General features: G+C 45.2%; 1 protein-coding gene across 3 annotated transcripts in view; it reads left to right on the top strand.

Annotated features, from left to right (window-relative positions):
- SEPHS1 (selenophosphate synthetase 1) overlaps positions 1 to 14,685 on the top strand; it is a 121,123-nt gene that overhangs the window by 61,199 nt on the left and 45,239 nt on the right. For all 3 annotated transcript variants that reach the window (XM_073619513.1, XM_073619512.1, XM_073619515.1), the window contains one exon: positions 12,930 to 13,084. In XM_073619513.1, the coding sequence (XP_073475614.1) occupies positions 12,930 to 13,084 (155 nt within the window). The remainder of the gene's footprint in view (positions 1 to 12,929; positions 13,085 to 14,685) is intronic.

The raw sequence follows: 14,685 nt of genomic DNA, 5'->3' as shown, positions 1-14,685 counted from the left end.
GATGTTAGAAGTTGGCCCGCCTGCACCATGGCATCTCATTACGCTGATCCAGGGTAGGTGGCATGCTGGACCATTCCCAGCACTGGGGAGAGGATGAAAGTCTGTTTTCTGCAAACCTGCTTGATCTCCTGCCCTCTGCCCTGCTGCTGTAGCCAAAATGTAGGGCTGTGAAGAGAGAACTGTGTGATAAGGACCTGTGATGTGGTGGGGGGGCTTCTGATTTAAAGTTAATTTCATTCCCCTTATGGCGCGTCAACCTATTCTGGTTGGCACTTGCTGGAGCCGGATTCTCTTCTGAGTGACCTCGCTGACTTCATGCGACACAACAGGGGCACAGCTTCGGCAACTATCCTGTGGGAAACACTGAAAGCTTTTCTTAGAGGGCTTATCAGGGAAATAACTGGGGTCAAAAGCAGGTCTACGGAGTGGGAAGATACTGTACGTGGTGAAATGCAGCATAGAAAAACTGATCGGGTGGCTAACCTGACTCCCTCTGCCCACAAACTATGGCTAGAAACCCAAGCCCTGTACAACTCTGTAGTACAGTCTGCTGCCGAAAAGAAACGCTACTTTATTTTGAGGAGGGAGAGAACACGGGCCATATGTTGGCTATGGTGGTTAGGACACAGCAAGAGATGACCTCCTGTCAATGCAGTAAGGTCGAGTACTGGAGAATTATGTACATCCAGTGTGGATAAAGTTGCAACTTTTCATCAGTTCTTTGCTGTGCTCTATAATTCCAAGACTACCTGTACATCATCTGACATATCAACCTGTTTAGATTTCTGCCTCTTTCCACAACCTGCTGCTGATGACATTGCGGCTCTTAATGCATCCATTACCATAGAGGAGCTCACAGAAGCTCTAGCTAAGGCTCCTACCAATAAATCTCCTGGTGCAGATGGCCTACCGGCTAAGCACTACACCCGGTATGGGGCAACCCTCTTACCTATTCCTCTGAAAGCTATAGATGAGATGGCACAGACTGGGGTTCTAACAGACTCTGTGCAGGAAGCCATTGTGATCGTGATCCCTAAGCCAGGCAAGGATATGCCCTTACCATATTCTTATCCTCCTATATCTCTACTGAATACAGACGTAAAACTCTTAGCCCGTATACTAGCTACCACACTATTTATTTAAAGTCATTGATAAATTAATTCACCCTGACCAGTCAGGGTTTATCCCCTCTAGATCTACTGCCCATAATATTAGGTGCCTCTTTCTTAATTTAAAGTAAATTTCATTAGGGTGGTTGTGTGCATCATCCCAGGCTCAGGTTTCCCACTGACAAGTAATATCTATGTTTTATACTAGTTTTATACTTGCCTCAAGCTTCTGCATACTCTTTACAGGGTGCCATAACTGAAAAAAAGGTGGAGAAATGCTGACACAGTGACCTTTCAAGGAAATTGTTGATGTGGGCTCTAATTGACAACATGACTGACTCATTTTAGAATATCTGGCTCTAGTCCTCGACACAGCTCAGGCCGGAGTGTTCGTTCCACAGGAGAAACTTTAGATACCCTAGTGGTACACCGACCTGGTAGAACTCCTGACAGAGGCTTTATGGCCAGATTTTCGGCAAATTGATCCTTGGCACAGAAGATCCTATCTGCTTCATGATCGCTGGCTTTAATGGCATTACTGTTAAAGCCCAGGTTATCTCTAATTCTGCGATTCCAATGATGCTAAAAGCTGAAAGTCTATTGTTGAGTCTTACACCGCAGGAGTTTCTCTGCAGGACAAATTCCTTTCTGCAGCTGGGTCTGAACCATGCATTTGTCTTTCAGCGAGATCAAGAGTCTGGTTTCTGTCTTTTCTGTTTTACTTCAGAGATCTCTACCTTATCACTCTATGAGTAAGATCTTTGTATAGGGACGGCGGTGGGAACTTTCCTGTCTGTTCCCTTTTGAGTGTGTGGAGCTAAAATCTGTTTTTTTCGGGACTTCAGAAACTGCTGTTCGAGCCCATTATAGACATTGATTTCTCTTCCCTCAGTCACAAAGTGGGATTTCTGGTAGTCTCCAATTGTGAGTGGTGAGTGTCTTAACTGTCAGTCTTATTATGCAAAGAACTCTTTCTTGTTTTGCATGGGGGCAAGATAGGGTTGAAGCCCAGAGAGGGACACAGGAAGTCTTTGACCTTCAGGATGTTCAAAACCAATCCAACTGAGGCATGGAAGGGGGGGATGACACACCAGTCAAAACACTTAACAGTAACAACAAACCAAAAACTCATGTGCTGCCACTAAATCACTGTGATAAATCTACATGCTCTATGTGACCTCAGCTGCTGCTCAGGCCCAGATAAAAAAAAAAGAAAAAACAAACTGGGAACTGCCTGTAGCCCGGTGCCACCTGAAGAACCTTACGCCTGAAGCTGGCATCCGATATGGTTGAAGTATCCCGGGGGGAAACGTGTAACTGGAAATCCAGGTGGCAGCTTCTGAAAAAAAGTAGCTTTATGTCAAAAAGCCTTGGAACCTGGTCCTTGAGACGATAACTGTGGATGATGGTCTAACTGAGCCACCTAGAAATGGTGGAACAAGAAGCTGGTGCACACTTTTTAGGCACCATCCAGAATGACAAAAACTAAATCTCTCTATGAAAAATATAGTAGCCAAGAGATAGACTCACACACTTATACAGCCCCAAACCACATCCAGAAAATGTAGAAAAATTCAGTTTGGGTGAACTGGAGACAGACTTGAGAGATGAAAAACAGTGTCCTAGATGTGGTGAAGGAAAGAAAACTACCTTGGGCAAGTAGGAAGTAATGGGCCCCAACTTCATCTTGCCCCCATGCAAAATTAGAGTTCTTCTGCAGAGGATAAGGCTGACAGTTCAGACACTCACCTTGCAAAATTGTCTACAGACGTATTTTATGATGGCTTCAAAAGTTATTGACCTAAAGGACGCAGCAATTGAAGTGAAAACTTGTAATCTACATATTTGGAAGTCGGTAACCTAAAGTACTGAAAGAACAGGTTGTCCATAACAAATGGGCAACTAGTATTTCTAGGAGATGTTGGTAATGGACGTCTCCATCGTTCCTTGGTTCACGTTTCTCTTAAAAGTAGTGTTTCATGATGCAGATACATTAGAAAAGTATAAAAACGCCTGATACCTGCAGTTTTACAAGATTCCATTCAGTCTAGTGAGCCTGAAACTAGGTTATAATGAACGCCAAAAACACTGCATGTGGTATTAAAAATGCAGTGCAGGGCAATGATGTGAACAATCTCCAATGGCATGCATGTTCCTGGAGTTCTGCCTTCAGAAACTGTGTTGGCGGTAAATGGGTCATCAAGCAGATTTGCTGCAGTATCTGGAACTAATGCTGTAAAACAATAAAGTTGATTTTACATGTAACATGGAATGATATAGATACTTTGATTAGGTCAGAAGAATACTTCCTTCCAGGGAAGTTTGCATACCTTTTTTAAATGGCTGTTCCATGGCACTCAGCTTTGTTTCAAAATGCAAAAGTCTTGTACTCCAAGTTTTGTAAGGTTTAAGCTTTTGTCATAAGATTTGATCTATGCAAATTAAACGTAAAAGTACCGCTTTCTTAAATAAAGTAATAGTATATCTAAAGCCAAAACTTTTTTCTTCTTTTTTTTTTTTTTTTTTTTTTGCAAACTGTTACTACTAACAGGATTTACTGGGACTGAAAGTATGGCAGAATCAAAATTTCTCTTTATTGACAGACACATTCCTTCTCTTCTTGACCATTTATAGGGCCACCTGCAGGAGTAGGACAGTAAGCAGAAAAGAACACAGTTTTGTGTTTAGAAGTAAGGACCTGGTTCCCTTCTGGGACCTGTGGTTCCATATGCCATTGCTTCCCCCCCCCCCCCTTTTTTTTTCTGGGCTTTACTCCTGCAGAGATCGCCGACCAACAGCTGGGCTGGGCAACATGCTAAATAATCTAGATCCAGTGGGCACCCCAGTTTGGACATTGAGTGCATGCAGATTTTTGGCTACATGCTGGGTTGGCTGCAACAGCCCCATTCTGGACCGAGGCAGTCAAATGTCTTGAGAGGACACGCATGACCAGGCGCCACCAGTTTGTGTCAGTGTTACCCTGGCTGGCAGCCCCTCCCCAACTTCAGTGAAGAGGAGGAGCTGTCTTGGTAGCCTTTACCCACATGCTCCCCTAGATTGGTAAGTAGATGCCCCTCTTCCCTCCATGGACAGGGTGTGGGGTACAGGCACTTCGTGAGGTGGTTGGTCCTGCGAGGTCCCCTCCCTTGCCCTGGCCACTGATATTCCTCTTGTCCTTCCTTGCAGATCTTCCCTCCCACTCCTCCTGCCTCCCTGTCCCTGGATTGATGGCTGGGTGGTCTGGGCTCCCCTCTTGTGCATCCCTGGGCGGGGGCGGGGGGCTTACTCTGTTGCCCCTATGGGTGTCCTATGCCGTGGTTCCCTTTCTGAGGTCTGGGAGGCTGCATTGCAACCATGTGCGTCCAGCATCCATTTTACTGGTTGTCCTGTGGCCATGTTTGAGTGGACAGGAAGGTTGGCCATTTTAGGGTGGACTTGCCATAGACATGCACGGGAGCCAGTTATTGGAATGCATGGCAACCCTTTTTCTTGTAGCCATTACGTTACCCCTTTGAGGAGCCCCTTCTGAAGAAGTGGACTTCACCTTCTGTGGTGGAACCTCCCATTTTGAGGTTAAACAAAACAACCATGGTACTGGTGGAGGAGTCTCCCTCCTTTTTAGGATCCTGTGGACCACAGGGCAGAGTTGGTCGCCTCCTCTGTTTACCATTGCCGTTTTTACTGTTGCGGCCTGTGTTGACTGTGGCATTGGTGTCTCTTGGTGACGCTTACCATTGAGCCAGCTTCTACGGCAAAGTTTAAACACCGGACAGATGTATGTGGAACTGGTGGACCAGTTCGTCCAAGGCCTGAAATACATATGTGATGCATCCCTAGATGCTGCTCAGCTACTTTTCAAGCTCTCTGTCTCGGTGGTGCTTCAATGGGTGCTTTGTATCAAATTTTGGCCTGCTAACCTGACAACTAAAAAGGCCCTGGCAGATCTATGCTTCCAGGGTGAACATCTCTTCAGTGCTACCTTAAATGACATCATCAAGGACCTAACGGGTGGCATGAGTACCTGCCGCCCACAAGCCAAGAAGGGGAAGGAACCACGTCAAAAGTCTAAGCCTTCCTTCACTGCACATAACAGACCTTTTCGCTCCCCTCGTTCCTCTGACAGGGGTTCCAAGCCCTTCAAGTCTTCCAATGGGCGGTGCCTAACGCTCCTGGGTCTTCACTGGTGTTTGAGCCCGTGGACCTCCCTTGTTTCCGACAAGTGGATCCACAAGCTGAATGATTGTATCCGGATACAAAATAGTCTCCACCAGAGAAATTCTTTCCCTTAAATCTGTCTCCCCCTTCGCAGCTTTGTATTGGGCGGCGCAGGACCTGCTTCTTCAGGGAGTGATTGTCCCAATGCTGACAGTCAGAATGGAGTAAAACCTCCAGTACCAATCTGTTAGCACTCCTGAAGAAAGATGGGGTTTGCCCAATTGTGGCCTTCAAAGCCCTGAATTGTTTTGTGGGGGGTATAGAAGTTCAAGAGGGAATCCTTCCGTTTGGTAGTGGCCTCCTTTCATCAAGGGTATTTTCTAGCATAGACGAGGATGCACACCTGCACATTGCCATTGGCAAGGAAACTCACTGATTCCTTGTGGTCGGGATCAACATAATCCATTTGTGGTGCTCCCTTTCAGTCTGACCTCTGCTTCCTCGGTATTCCCCAAGGTGTTGGCTCCAGTCTTGGTGTTACGTAGAACATGGGGGATTGCCGTGACTGGCTACCTTGGTGACCTGATCCTGTGGACTCCCATTCCGCACTTACAGACAACGTGGAGATCACAATGTGCTCTCTGCACAGATGGGTTTTTGCCGACCTGCCGCCATCATTATACTGTGGCAGGTCGGCATGATTCCATGAACCGTCGTAGCTGTACGTTGGTCCCTTTAAGCGGGATAGCAGGCGCTATCACACACACATCCCAGTTCTGTGAGGAGAGAGAGATCATGAGTTCCTTTGAGCTGGGAACCACGATCTCTCATCTCCTATAGTCAGTCCCATCCCCCACAGTTAGAACACACACATAGGGAACACAGTTAACCCCTTGATCGCCCCCTAGTGTTAACACCATTCCCTGCCAGTGACATTTATACAGTAATCCGTGCATTTTTATAGCACTGATCGCTGTATAATTGTCAATCGACCCAAAAATGTGTCAAGTGTCTAAAGTGTCTGCCATAATGTCACAGTCTCAATAAAAATCGCAGATCTCCGCCATTACTAGTAAAAAAAAAAAAATAATAATAATAATGCCATAAATCTATCCCCCATTTTGTAGACGCTATAATTTTTGCGCAAAACCAATCAACATACGCTTTTTGCGGATTTTTTTTTTTTTTTTATTACCAAAAATATGTAGAAGAATACATCTCTGCCTAAACTGAGAAAAAAATTAGCTTTTTTTAAAAAAAAAAAAAAATTGGGGCTATTTATTACAGCAAAAAATACAAAATATTGTGTTTGTTTTTTTTTCTTCAAAATTGTCAAGCGTTGGATTGTGTCAGTTAAGGCAACGCAGTGCCGTATTGCAAAAAATGGCCTGGTCATTGAGCAGCCAATTCTTCCGGGGCTGAAGCGGTTAAAGCGATTTCTAAAGGATGTCATTATTTAAATAGCAAACATATTATACTTGCATGCCCTGTGCAATGGTTTTGCACAGAGCAGCCCCGATCCTCTTCTTTTTTGGGTCCCCCGCTGGCAGTATTGGCTCCCCCCCCCACCCCCCACCCCAAGTGTCCCCAACAGCCTCTCGCACATTCTGCGGTGGGCTTGACCGCACATTCCAGCTCTCTCCACTATGTACATCCCAGGTGTCGAAAATTGGCAGGTAGATTTCCCTGATGCTGATCAGGCGGAATGGTCCCTGCCCCCAGTTCCGTCAGATCTGTCTACGTTGGGGGACCCCGAACACAGATCACCTTGCATCAACAGGAAGGTACCTCATTGTCCGTGGTATGCTGACATGGTGCAGCTGGTCACAGACACTCCCTGGCGGTTGTCTCTTTGGGAGTGCTTTCTGTCCCGGAGCCCTGTCTACCACCCAGTTTTATGGTGTCTGGCTTTGATGGCTATTGAAAGCCAGGTTTTGAGGGATGGGGTGTTGGGTTCACTGATCCCCACAATGTTGAAGGCACATCTTTCTTTCACACCACCAATTTTTATTGAAGCTTTTAAGCAATAAAAAGCAACGGTTTGTTTTCCTATGCAGGGGGTTAGTGTACATTCAAGCATGTATGACAGGATTTTGTACAACATAAAGGTAGGCAATATGGTAGAAAGTCGACTACACAACCTTATGGTTGGAGCCACAGGTCTGAGCGAACAAGTCCAATGACCCAGGGGTGCACAAACAAAAAGAAATGAGAACAGGACAGGGACACTAATTGCCAAAAAGGGAGGGGGGAGGAAGGAGAGGGGGTAGAAAGGTCAGGCAATGGCCCATACACACGATCAGATAATTGTACAAATAATGCAGCTTTCGAAGCAATCGTATGATAATCTGATCATTAGTACACAGCTTCGAGACCCAATCCCGACAATTCATGCAAAATTATCCTATGGGACAAACGCGAACATTTTTCTTGTACGATACCAGATCCTACGATTTCTGTTTTAATCGGTACAGTTGTTACTCGAAAATAAAATGTGAATACACTACAACACATTACATCTGTCGTACAAGAATACAGTATAGTAAACTCTTCATTTTCAATATGAGACTACCGTGCAAAAAAAATGAGATTATCAGGGAAATGATCATCTATCATGTGTACCTCTTCTAAGGCTACATGTACACTTGAACTACTTTGACCACCAGGCGCGGGAAAATGCAAAGCACTGCCAAATCGCGCATCGTTTTTTTTTTTTCTTCCGTGATTTTGTGGCCAGCGGTTCAATACGTTTCTATCCTGAACGTGATTCTTCCCTATTCAGAAGAGGGAGGTTAGGGGAGGTTGAACCTCCCCTAACCGCAGCAGCTCCTAAACGATCTTAAAAGCCTGTGTGTACATGGACACACAGGCTTTTATGGAGTTGTGTTTAGGAGCTTTGGCAACTCCCAAGTTTAAGAGCTGCTAGTGTACATGGAGCCTAAGGGTCCTACAGACTCAGGTATCAGGGAGAGCAGTTATAAATTGCCCAGACTGGTTGGATGCAAGGTGGGGAAGGCATAAGTCCAGGGTGCCCAAACTTTAAAAAACAAAACAGATGCATTGTGCATGTAAATGAATCACAACCCCAGTGTCCGTTTTACGTGCAACATTACTTCTGAGCGCACATCAACCTGCAATTAAAAAACGCACGCTTTTCCATGGGTTTCAACAACATGCAGCAATGTGTGTCACACTTTAGGCTGTGTTCTCATTTACATGTTTCCAAAGGCACAGCAGCCAGCATAGAAAACACATGCTTTGTCATGCGTTTTCGAATACAAACGGCGTTGCATTTTGCGTTACCATTTGTTCACATCTGCACATTTCCAAATACACGGCAATCTGCAAGAAAACGCACTGCTGATTGTGTTGCCATTCATTTGCATCTGCGCGTTTCCAAAGTCACAGCAAAAGGAAATAAACACCATGCAATGCTTTTCAAAAACTCTTGGCAATGCACATTGTGCTTGCATTACCATTTTGTTTGCATCTGCGTGTTTCCGAATGCAAGGAAAACCCGCAAGAAAATGTATGCTTTTCCGTGCGTGTACAAAAACATGCGACAATGCGCAGTGCGCTTGCAGCATCATTCGTTCGCATCTGCACGTTTCCAAATGCACAGTAACCTGCAAGAAAACTCATGCTTTGCCATGTGTTTTGAAAAAGCATAGCAATGTGCGTCATGCTTGCGCTGGAAGTCACGTGACTTTCATGTGGTGTTGTGTGACCCAGGGCTATCTATTCAATCCCTCCCAGAATCAGCACAGTGAGCTTTCCCAGCAGGCTGTGTATGTGTGTATATAAAGGGCTTTCCTTTTTGAATAATGCTGTGATCTGTGAGTTTTGGACTTGGGAGGTTTGGACTCTTCCTGTAGGTGTGACTGGGCGGGATTGAATGCTAATTAGGATGTATTCCATCCTACCCACCATCAGAGCTGTAAAGAAAGTTCCATCATTTGCTGTCTGAAATACTACAAAGGGGTGTGTTTTAGGCTATAGCTGCTGCAGGAAGTGGCTTTGGAAGGGACACAGTCTATAGCAGGAGTGTCACATGATACAAAGCCACAGTTAAACCCAGAATATCAGAAGATCTGTAGACATGAGAGCAACATGGTACAGAGGTATGGTCTATGCTGGGATTGGTCATTCAGTTCTAGTGAAAAGGAAGCTGGAGTTTAGCTTTAAGGAACTTGGTGTGAGTCATGTAAAATACAGGTCATCTTTTTATTGACGATCAAGGTGGTCAGGTTGTCCTTCACTGCTGCAAATGAGTGCAAACGCCTATATGTGGACATTAGGGCCTCCTAGATTTAACAAAAACTAGACTCATTTTTGTCCAGGTCCAGGAATCCCCTGGCACCCACAGTGGATACCCTTGTGATTACTTGGTCCACATTCCTACTGGTATATGCATTTACCCTCAGTGAGTATTCTTCCTGAACTGTTTTGCAAGATAGAGGAAGAACAGATTCCGGTTATCCTCATTGGCCCATGAGAACTTGGTACATGAACCAATCCCCCCTCGGGATCCCAGATTCCGATAAGCCCTCCACCCGCAGACCCCGACAACCATCGACCAGGGTTGTCGGGAAGAGGCCTTTGTCCTCATCAACATGGGGACAAGGTGCTTTGTGGTGGGGGGGCCCCGCAGTGCTCCCCCTCCCCCAAAGCACCCCCCCATGTTAAGGGCATGCGGCCTGGTACGGTTCAGGAGGGGGGGGGGGGGGCGCTCGCTCGTCCCCACCCCCTTTCCTGACTGGCCGGGCTGCTTGCTTGGATCGAGGTCTGGTATGGACTTTGGGGGGGGGGCACGACGTTTTTTCGGCGTAGGGGGGGTTTCCCCTTAAAATCCATACCAGACCTAAGGGCCTGGTATGCCCCGCGATGGGGCTAGCAAAGTGTCAATCCCGCTGATAAAAGCGGCGAGATTGACTTCCTTTTCTAGTCCTGTCGTACCCGAGTCACGTTCATTCGGAAAGTCTGCCGTAACTCCTGCGAAAGTCCGTCGGGAAGATGGGCGGACCTAGCCTGCCGGAAAGTCCGGTCGTGGGTAGGCAATTCCGTCAGTTCGTTCAGAAAGTCCGGCGGTAGTCCGGCGGGAAGAACGTCGGACCTAGTTTCACAGAAAGTGTGTACGCGGCATTCACGTGTGTACGCGGCATTAGGCTTTTCAGCATAGAGCATCCATTTTTCAACTCTGTAAGGCCGCCACCTGGTCCTCTGTTCATACCTTCTCAGTAATACTGGGTTGATCTCCAGGCCTCTGCTGATGCAAGGTGCTTCAAGCCGTCATCTAGGTCTGTTGATCTTTGTTTTCTGTGTGCCCGTTTGCTGTGATGTTGCCCACCCCTACATTCATTGCTTGGAGGCGTCTCCTGGTCTGACTACAGGTCCTGTACTGTACGATTATGATAATGGGAATTTTTACGGACATCTCTGACATCAGCAGAAAGCTAACTTCAGCCTGCTCTCTGCTGAAAACAGGTCACAGGAGTGCAAAACGAACTGCACTCTTATGATTCACAGAAGTACAGCCAAACAAGCTTTGGCTGTACTTCTCCTTTAAATTATTCCCCTTTAAATTATTATTTTACCTCTGCCATGAGTGGCGATGTGTAATTATGGTTTATGTATGTACATGCGTCCTGATTGCATGTGTACAGTGCCTTGCAAAAGTATACCCCTCCCCTTGGCATTTTTCGTGTTTTGTTGCCTCGCAACCTGGAATTAACATGGATTGTTTGAGGATTTGCATCATTTAATTTACAGAACATGCCCACAACTTTGAAGATTTTTTTTTCATTATTATTGTGAAGCAAACAACAAATAGGAAAAAATAACAGAAAAAGTCAATGTGCATAACTATTCACCCCCCTAAAGTCAATACTTTGTAGAGCCACCTATTGCACCTATCACAGCTCCAAGTCGCTTTGGATAAGTCTCTATGAGCTTGCCACATCTTACCACTGGGATTTTTGCCCATTCCTCCTTGCAAAACTGCTCCAGCTCCTTCAAGTTGGATGGTTACCAACTTAGAGTATTGTGTTCTGATCCATCACATATAATTCAGATTAAAAAAACATTGAACTAAAGGCTGTAATGTAACAAAATAGGTAAAAAGCCAAAGGGGGTGAATACTTTTGCAAGGCACTGTATGTATGTGCATGTTCAAGAGGATCCTTTTTTGTTAAATTTTTTTTTATATTGTTATAGGTTGCCTTTTTCTATTACTGTTGTATATTTTTTTTTTTTTTTACTATTACAGTGTGATAGTAGTGACATATCTTTACGGAGACATCAGGGGTCTCTGCCCTGTCAGTAAAGAAAGCAGATTGGGACAGAGCACCTTATCAGCTTCTGCACCTGGCATCTTTGCAGGAGTTTGACAACTCTGACTTGAAAGTGCTTATAGCTGAGCACTCCTGGGTTCAGTCTAATGAGGTGGAGGCCAAGAGTAATCTGCCATCCTGATTATGCCTCAAGTGTTTCTAGGCTTGCTAAAGAGATGGGTAAGCTTGCGCACTATAGAGGTTGTTGTGTGGCTTTATAGACACCCAGATCATTTCCACATTACTCTAACAAGGCTGCAGAACACACGCAAAAAATAAAACCTGCACCTGCAGGATTGTTTTATTCTTTCAGTGCACTGCCTTGGCAGTACCCGTGAAAGGGTTAAAAGGGTCAAATCCTACAGCCACTTCAAAGCAGTCTGCAGTTCCCCCCTGGAGAGTAGAGTGAGTGATTCAGCTGATGAAAGTAAAGCAGAACTCCAGGCAATTTTTTTTTTTTTTTTTCCCCTAACTACCCGTTTTGTTCTAGGGGAGCGGACAGCGGAGTTATACTTATCTGACCCTTCGATCCTTCCTGCACAAGACTAGTCTGGCACCCCATGCTCCAGTGGTCTTGAAAATGGACTATTCCTTACGTCAGCACGCTCAGAGCACACTCCATAGACCGAAACAGTCCACCACTGGACCATGGGGGGTGCATGGTTTTCCGGAAGATTGGCGGATCAGGTGAGTATGAACTGTATGCTCACCCCTAGAAAAAAACAAGCAGTTGACCCATGCAATGTGGGCAAGGCCCCACTGCATGGGGAAAAAAACTTTTTGCAGAGATTTGGGCTTTTTAATGTTTCTCAGTACTGGGCACTGTGTGCTTGCAAAGTGGTGAGAAATGAAAATGTCCAAAATTTTAAATTATAAATAGGTAATAAAACACAACAGCGGTACTGTGTCATTATGTTCTCTGGACCTCACGACACAAACGTTATATTACACTGCATACACCAAACTGTACGTTGCTATGTAATCCATTTTGTGTATGAAAAGGGCACACTTTGGCTTCATTGTAGATCCCGGTCTTTTCCAACACCCTCCAATTCACCTTATGTTAGATTTCTTTCAGTATCATGATCTACAAATTCCTACTGCTTTTAGACAAATTTGCTAGCAGTAGTACAGTGGATGTAAAGCACAGTAGAAGTTTAACCGCTGCTGTGTCTTGTTGCTGCTGTTATGCAGTATTCATGGGCATAACACAAGACTATCAATAAGCATCCACTTGTTTTAGTTGCATTGAAAACTGTAAACCCTTATTTTTATCATAGCATATTTTGGTTTAAACATACAGTTTTCTTAATCTGTGATAACGTTTTTACTCTAGGAAAGAGACAAGGTGATGCCTCTCATTATCCAGGGCTTTAAGGATGCAGCAGAAGAAGCCGGAACGTCTGTAACTGGAGGTCAGACCGTGCTGAATCCTTGGGTAGTTCTGGGAGGAGTGGCTACAACGGTTTGCCAGCCTAATGAATTCATTATGTAAGTTCATACCTGAATTTATTATAGAATATAATCTACACCAAGATTTGTCACTTCACTATAAAATTAAATCGATTCTTCCTTTTGTGGATATAGGTTATAGGACTTTATATTATTAATTGTGGGGTGTGAACCAGTAGTAGTTACTGTGCAAAATGCAGTAACCCTTAATGAGCAATTATACATTGTCTTTTAAAATGTAAGTTCACATTTACAGAAAATCTGGACACCCTCCCCATCCCACCCAGTTCCGTTCGAATTCCCACCCAAGTTCCGTTCCAGATCCTGGCGGCTTTCTCTCCTCTCCTTGCAGTGTTGATGGTAAGGGCTAGACTGCTTCTGATTGGTCAGTGCCATCCATGGTGTTGACCAATAAGATTGCTTGTAATCCGTACTGGATAAGCAATGCAAACATGAAATTAAAAGGAGTCCAGGATTTTCTTTTTTTTTTTTTTCTTTTAGGAATCTTGCTTACCTCGGTGGTGCTGCATCTGTCCCCGGTGCCTCAACACTGAGAACCGAGCGATCGAACACCGCCGATCACTCAAGTCTCACAGCTCAGTGAGCAGAGAGCTGTAGGCTGTCAGTCATAGCTCTCTGCTCTGCTCCCTCCTTGCTCATTGGAGCGCTGGGATGTGGAGGAGGAAGGGGTGGCCAGCTCAGGCTCTCAGCTGCTCGCTAAGGGCCTGAGCCAGCCGGGTGTCAGTCCAGGGACCTGGCGGACTCTGTGGTCGCGATGACACGTGCCTGGACTCACAACGGTGACGTCAGCAGAGAGTGGACTTCAGCCCGCTCTCTGCTGAAAACAGGTCACAGGAGTACAAAACAAACTGCACTCCTGTCATCCACAGGACAAGTACAGCCAAACGAGCTTTGGTTGGACTTCTTTAAGCCACGGGGGTTTCAAACCCCTGACCTGTACAGCAGGGGATTGCGGCAGTCTGGTACAGCGGGACCGGATTTGATGGGGGGGGTCCAGTGTAAGTTCGCCTTACAGATTTTCTGTAAAGGTGAACTTACACTTTAAGCTAATGGGAAAAAAAGCAGAAACCGTCTTGTCTTTTTCTTTTTTTGGTCCTTTGCTTTGCTTCAGCAGCTCAATATAAACAAATGGACTTCCTTATTTTTAAGCATGTTAACACACATGCAGTAATGCAATATAGCGGCCTGGTCAGGGCTGAAAAGTGCCCTGGCGTTTGCGTCTGTGGGAACACAAGGGTGGGCTATCTCCTACTGCCCTCTAGTAATAACACTACCACCTTTTTAAACTGTTATCTACATTGCCAGGGGGCTGAAATGTGTCCAGGGATAATGACACAGAATGTTGTAGTGTTTCCCCTGTCCCCTGTCCTATACACACAATAATATACAAGCACATCACTCCACTAAAGTAATAAGATATGTGGAACTTCACCTCAAGATGGTAATAACATTTAAGTGGTGGCGCTCTGTAAATTTTGAGAATAGTCCCAGATTACAAAATTATTTAGAAAGCATGCAGGATATTTTGGACATTCTGAAGCTCTGCTACTTTGTAACTGGCAGTGTTAAACTTTGAATAACATATTTCCTTTTCTAAAATACTTAGACCTTTTATATTT

This window comes from Aquarana catesbeiana, linkage group LG03 (genome assembly GCF_042186555.1).
Source record: "Aquarana catesbeiana isolate 2022-GZ linkage group LG03, ASM4218655v1, whole genome shotgun sequence".
In the NCBI taxonomy this organism is placed as follows: domain Eukaryota; kingdom Metazoa; phylum Chordata; class Amphibia; order Anura; family Ranidae; genus Aquarana; species Aquarana catesbeiana.
This window is presented reverse-complemented; position numbering and strand designations above follow the sequence as displayed.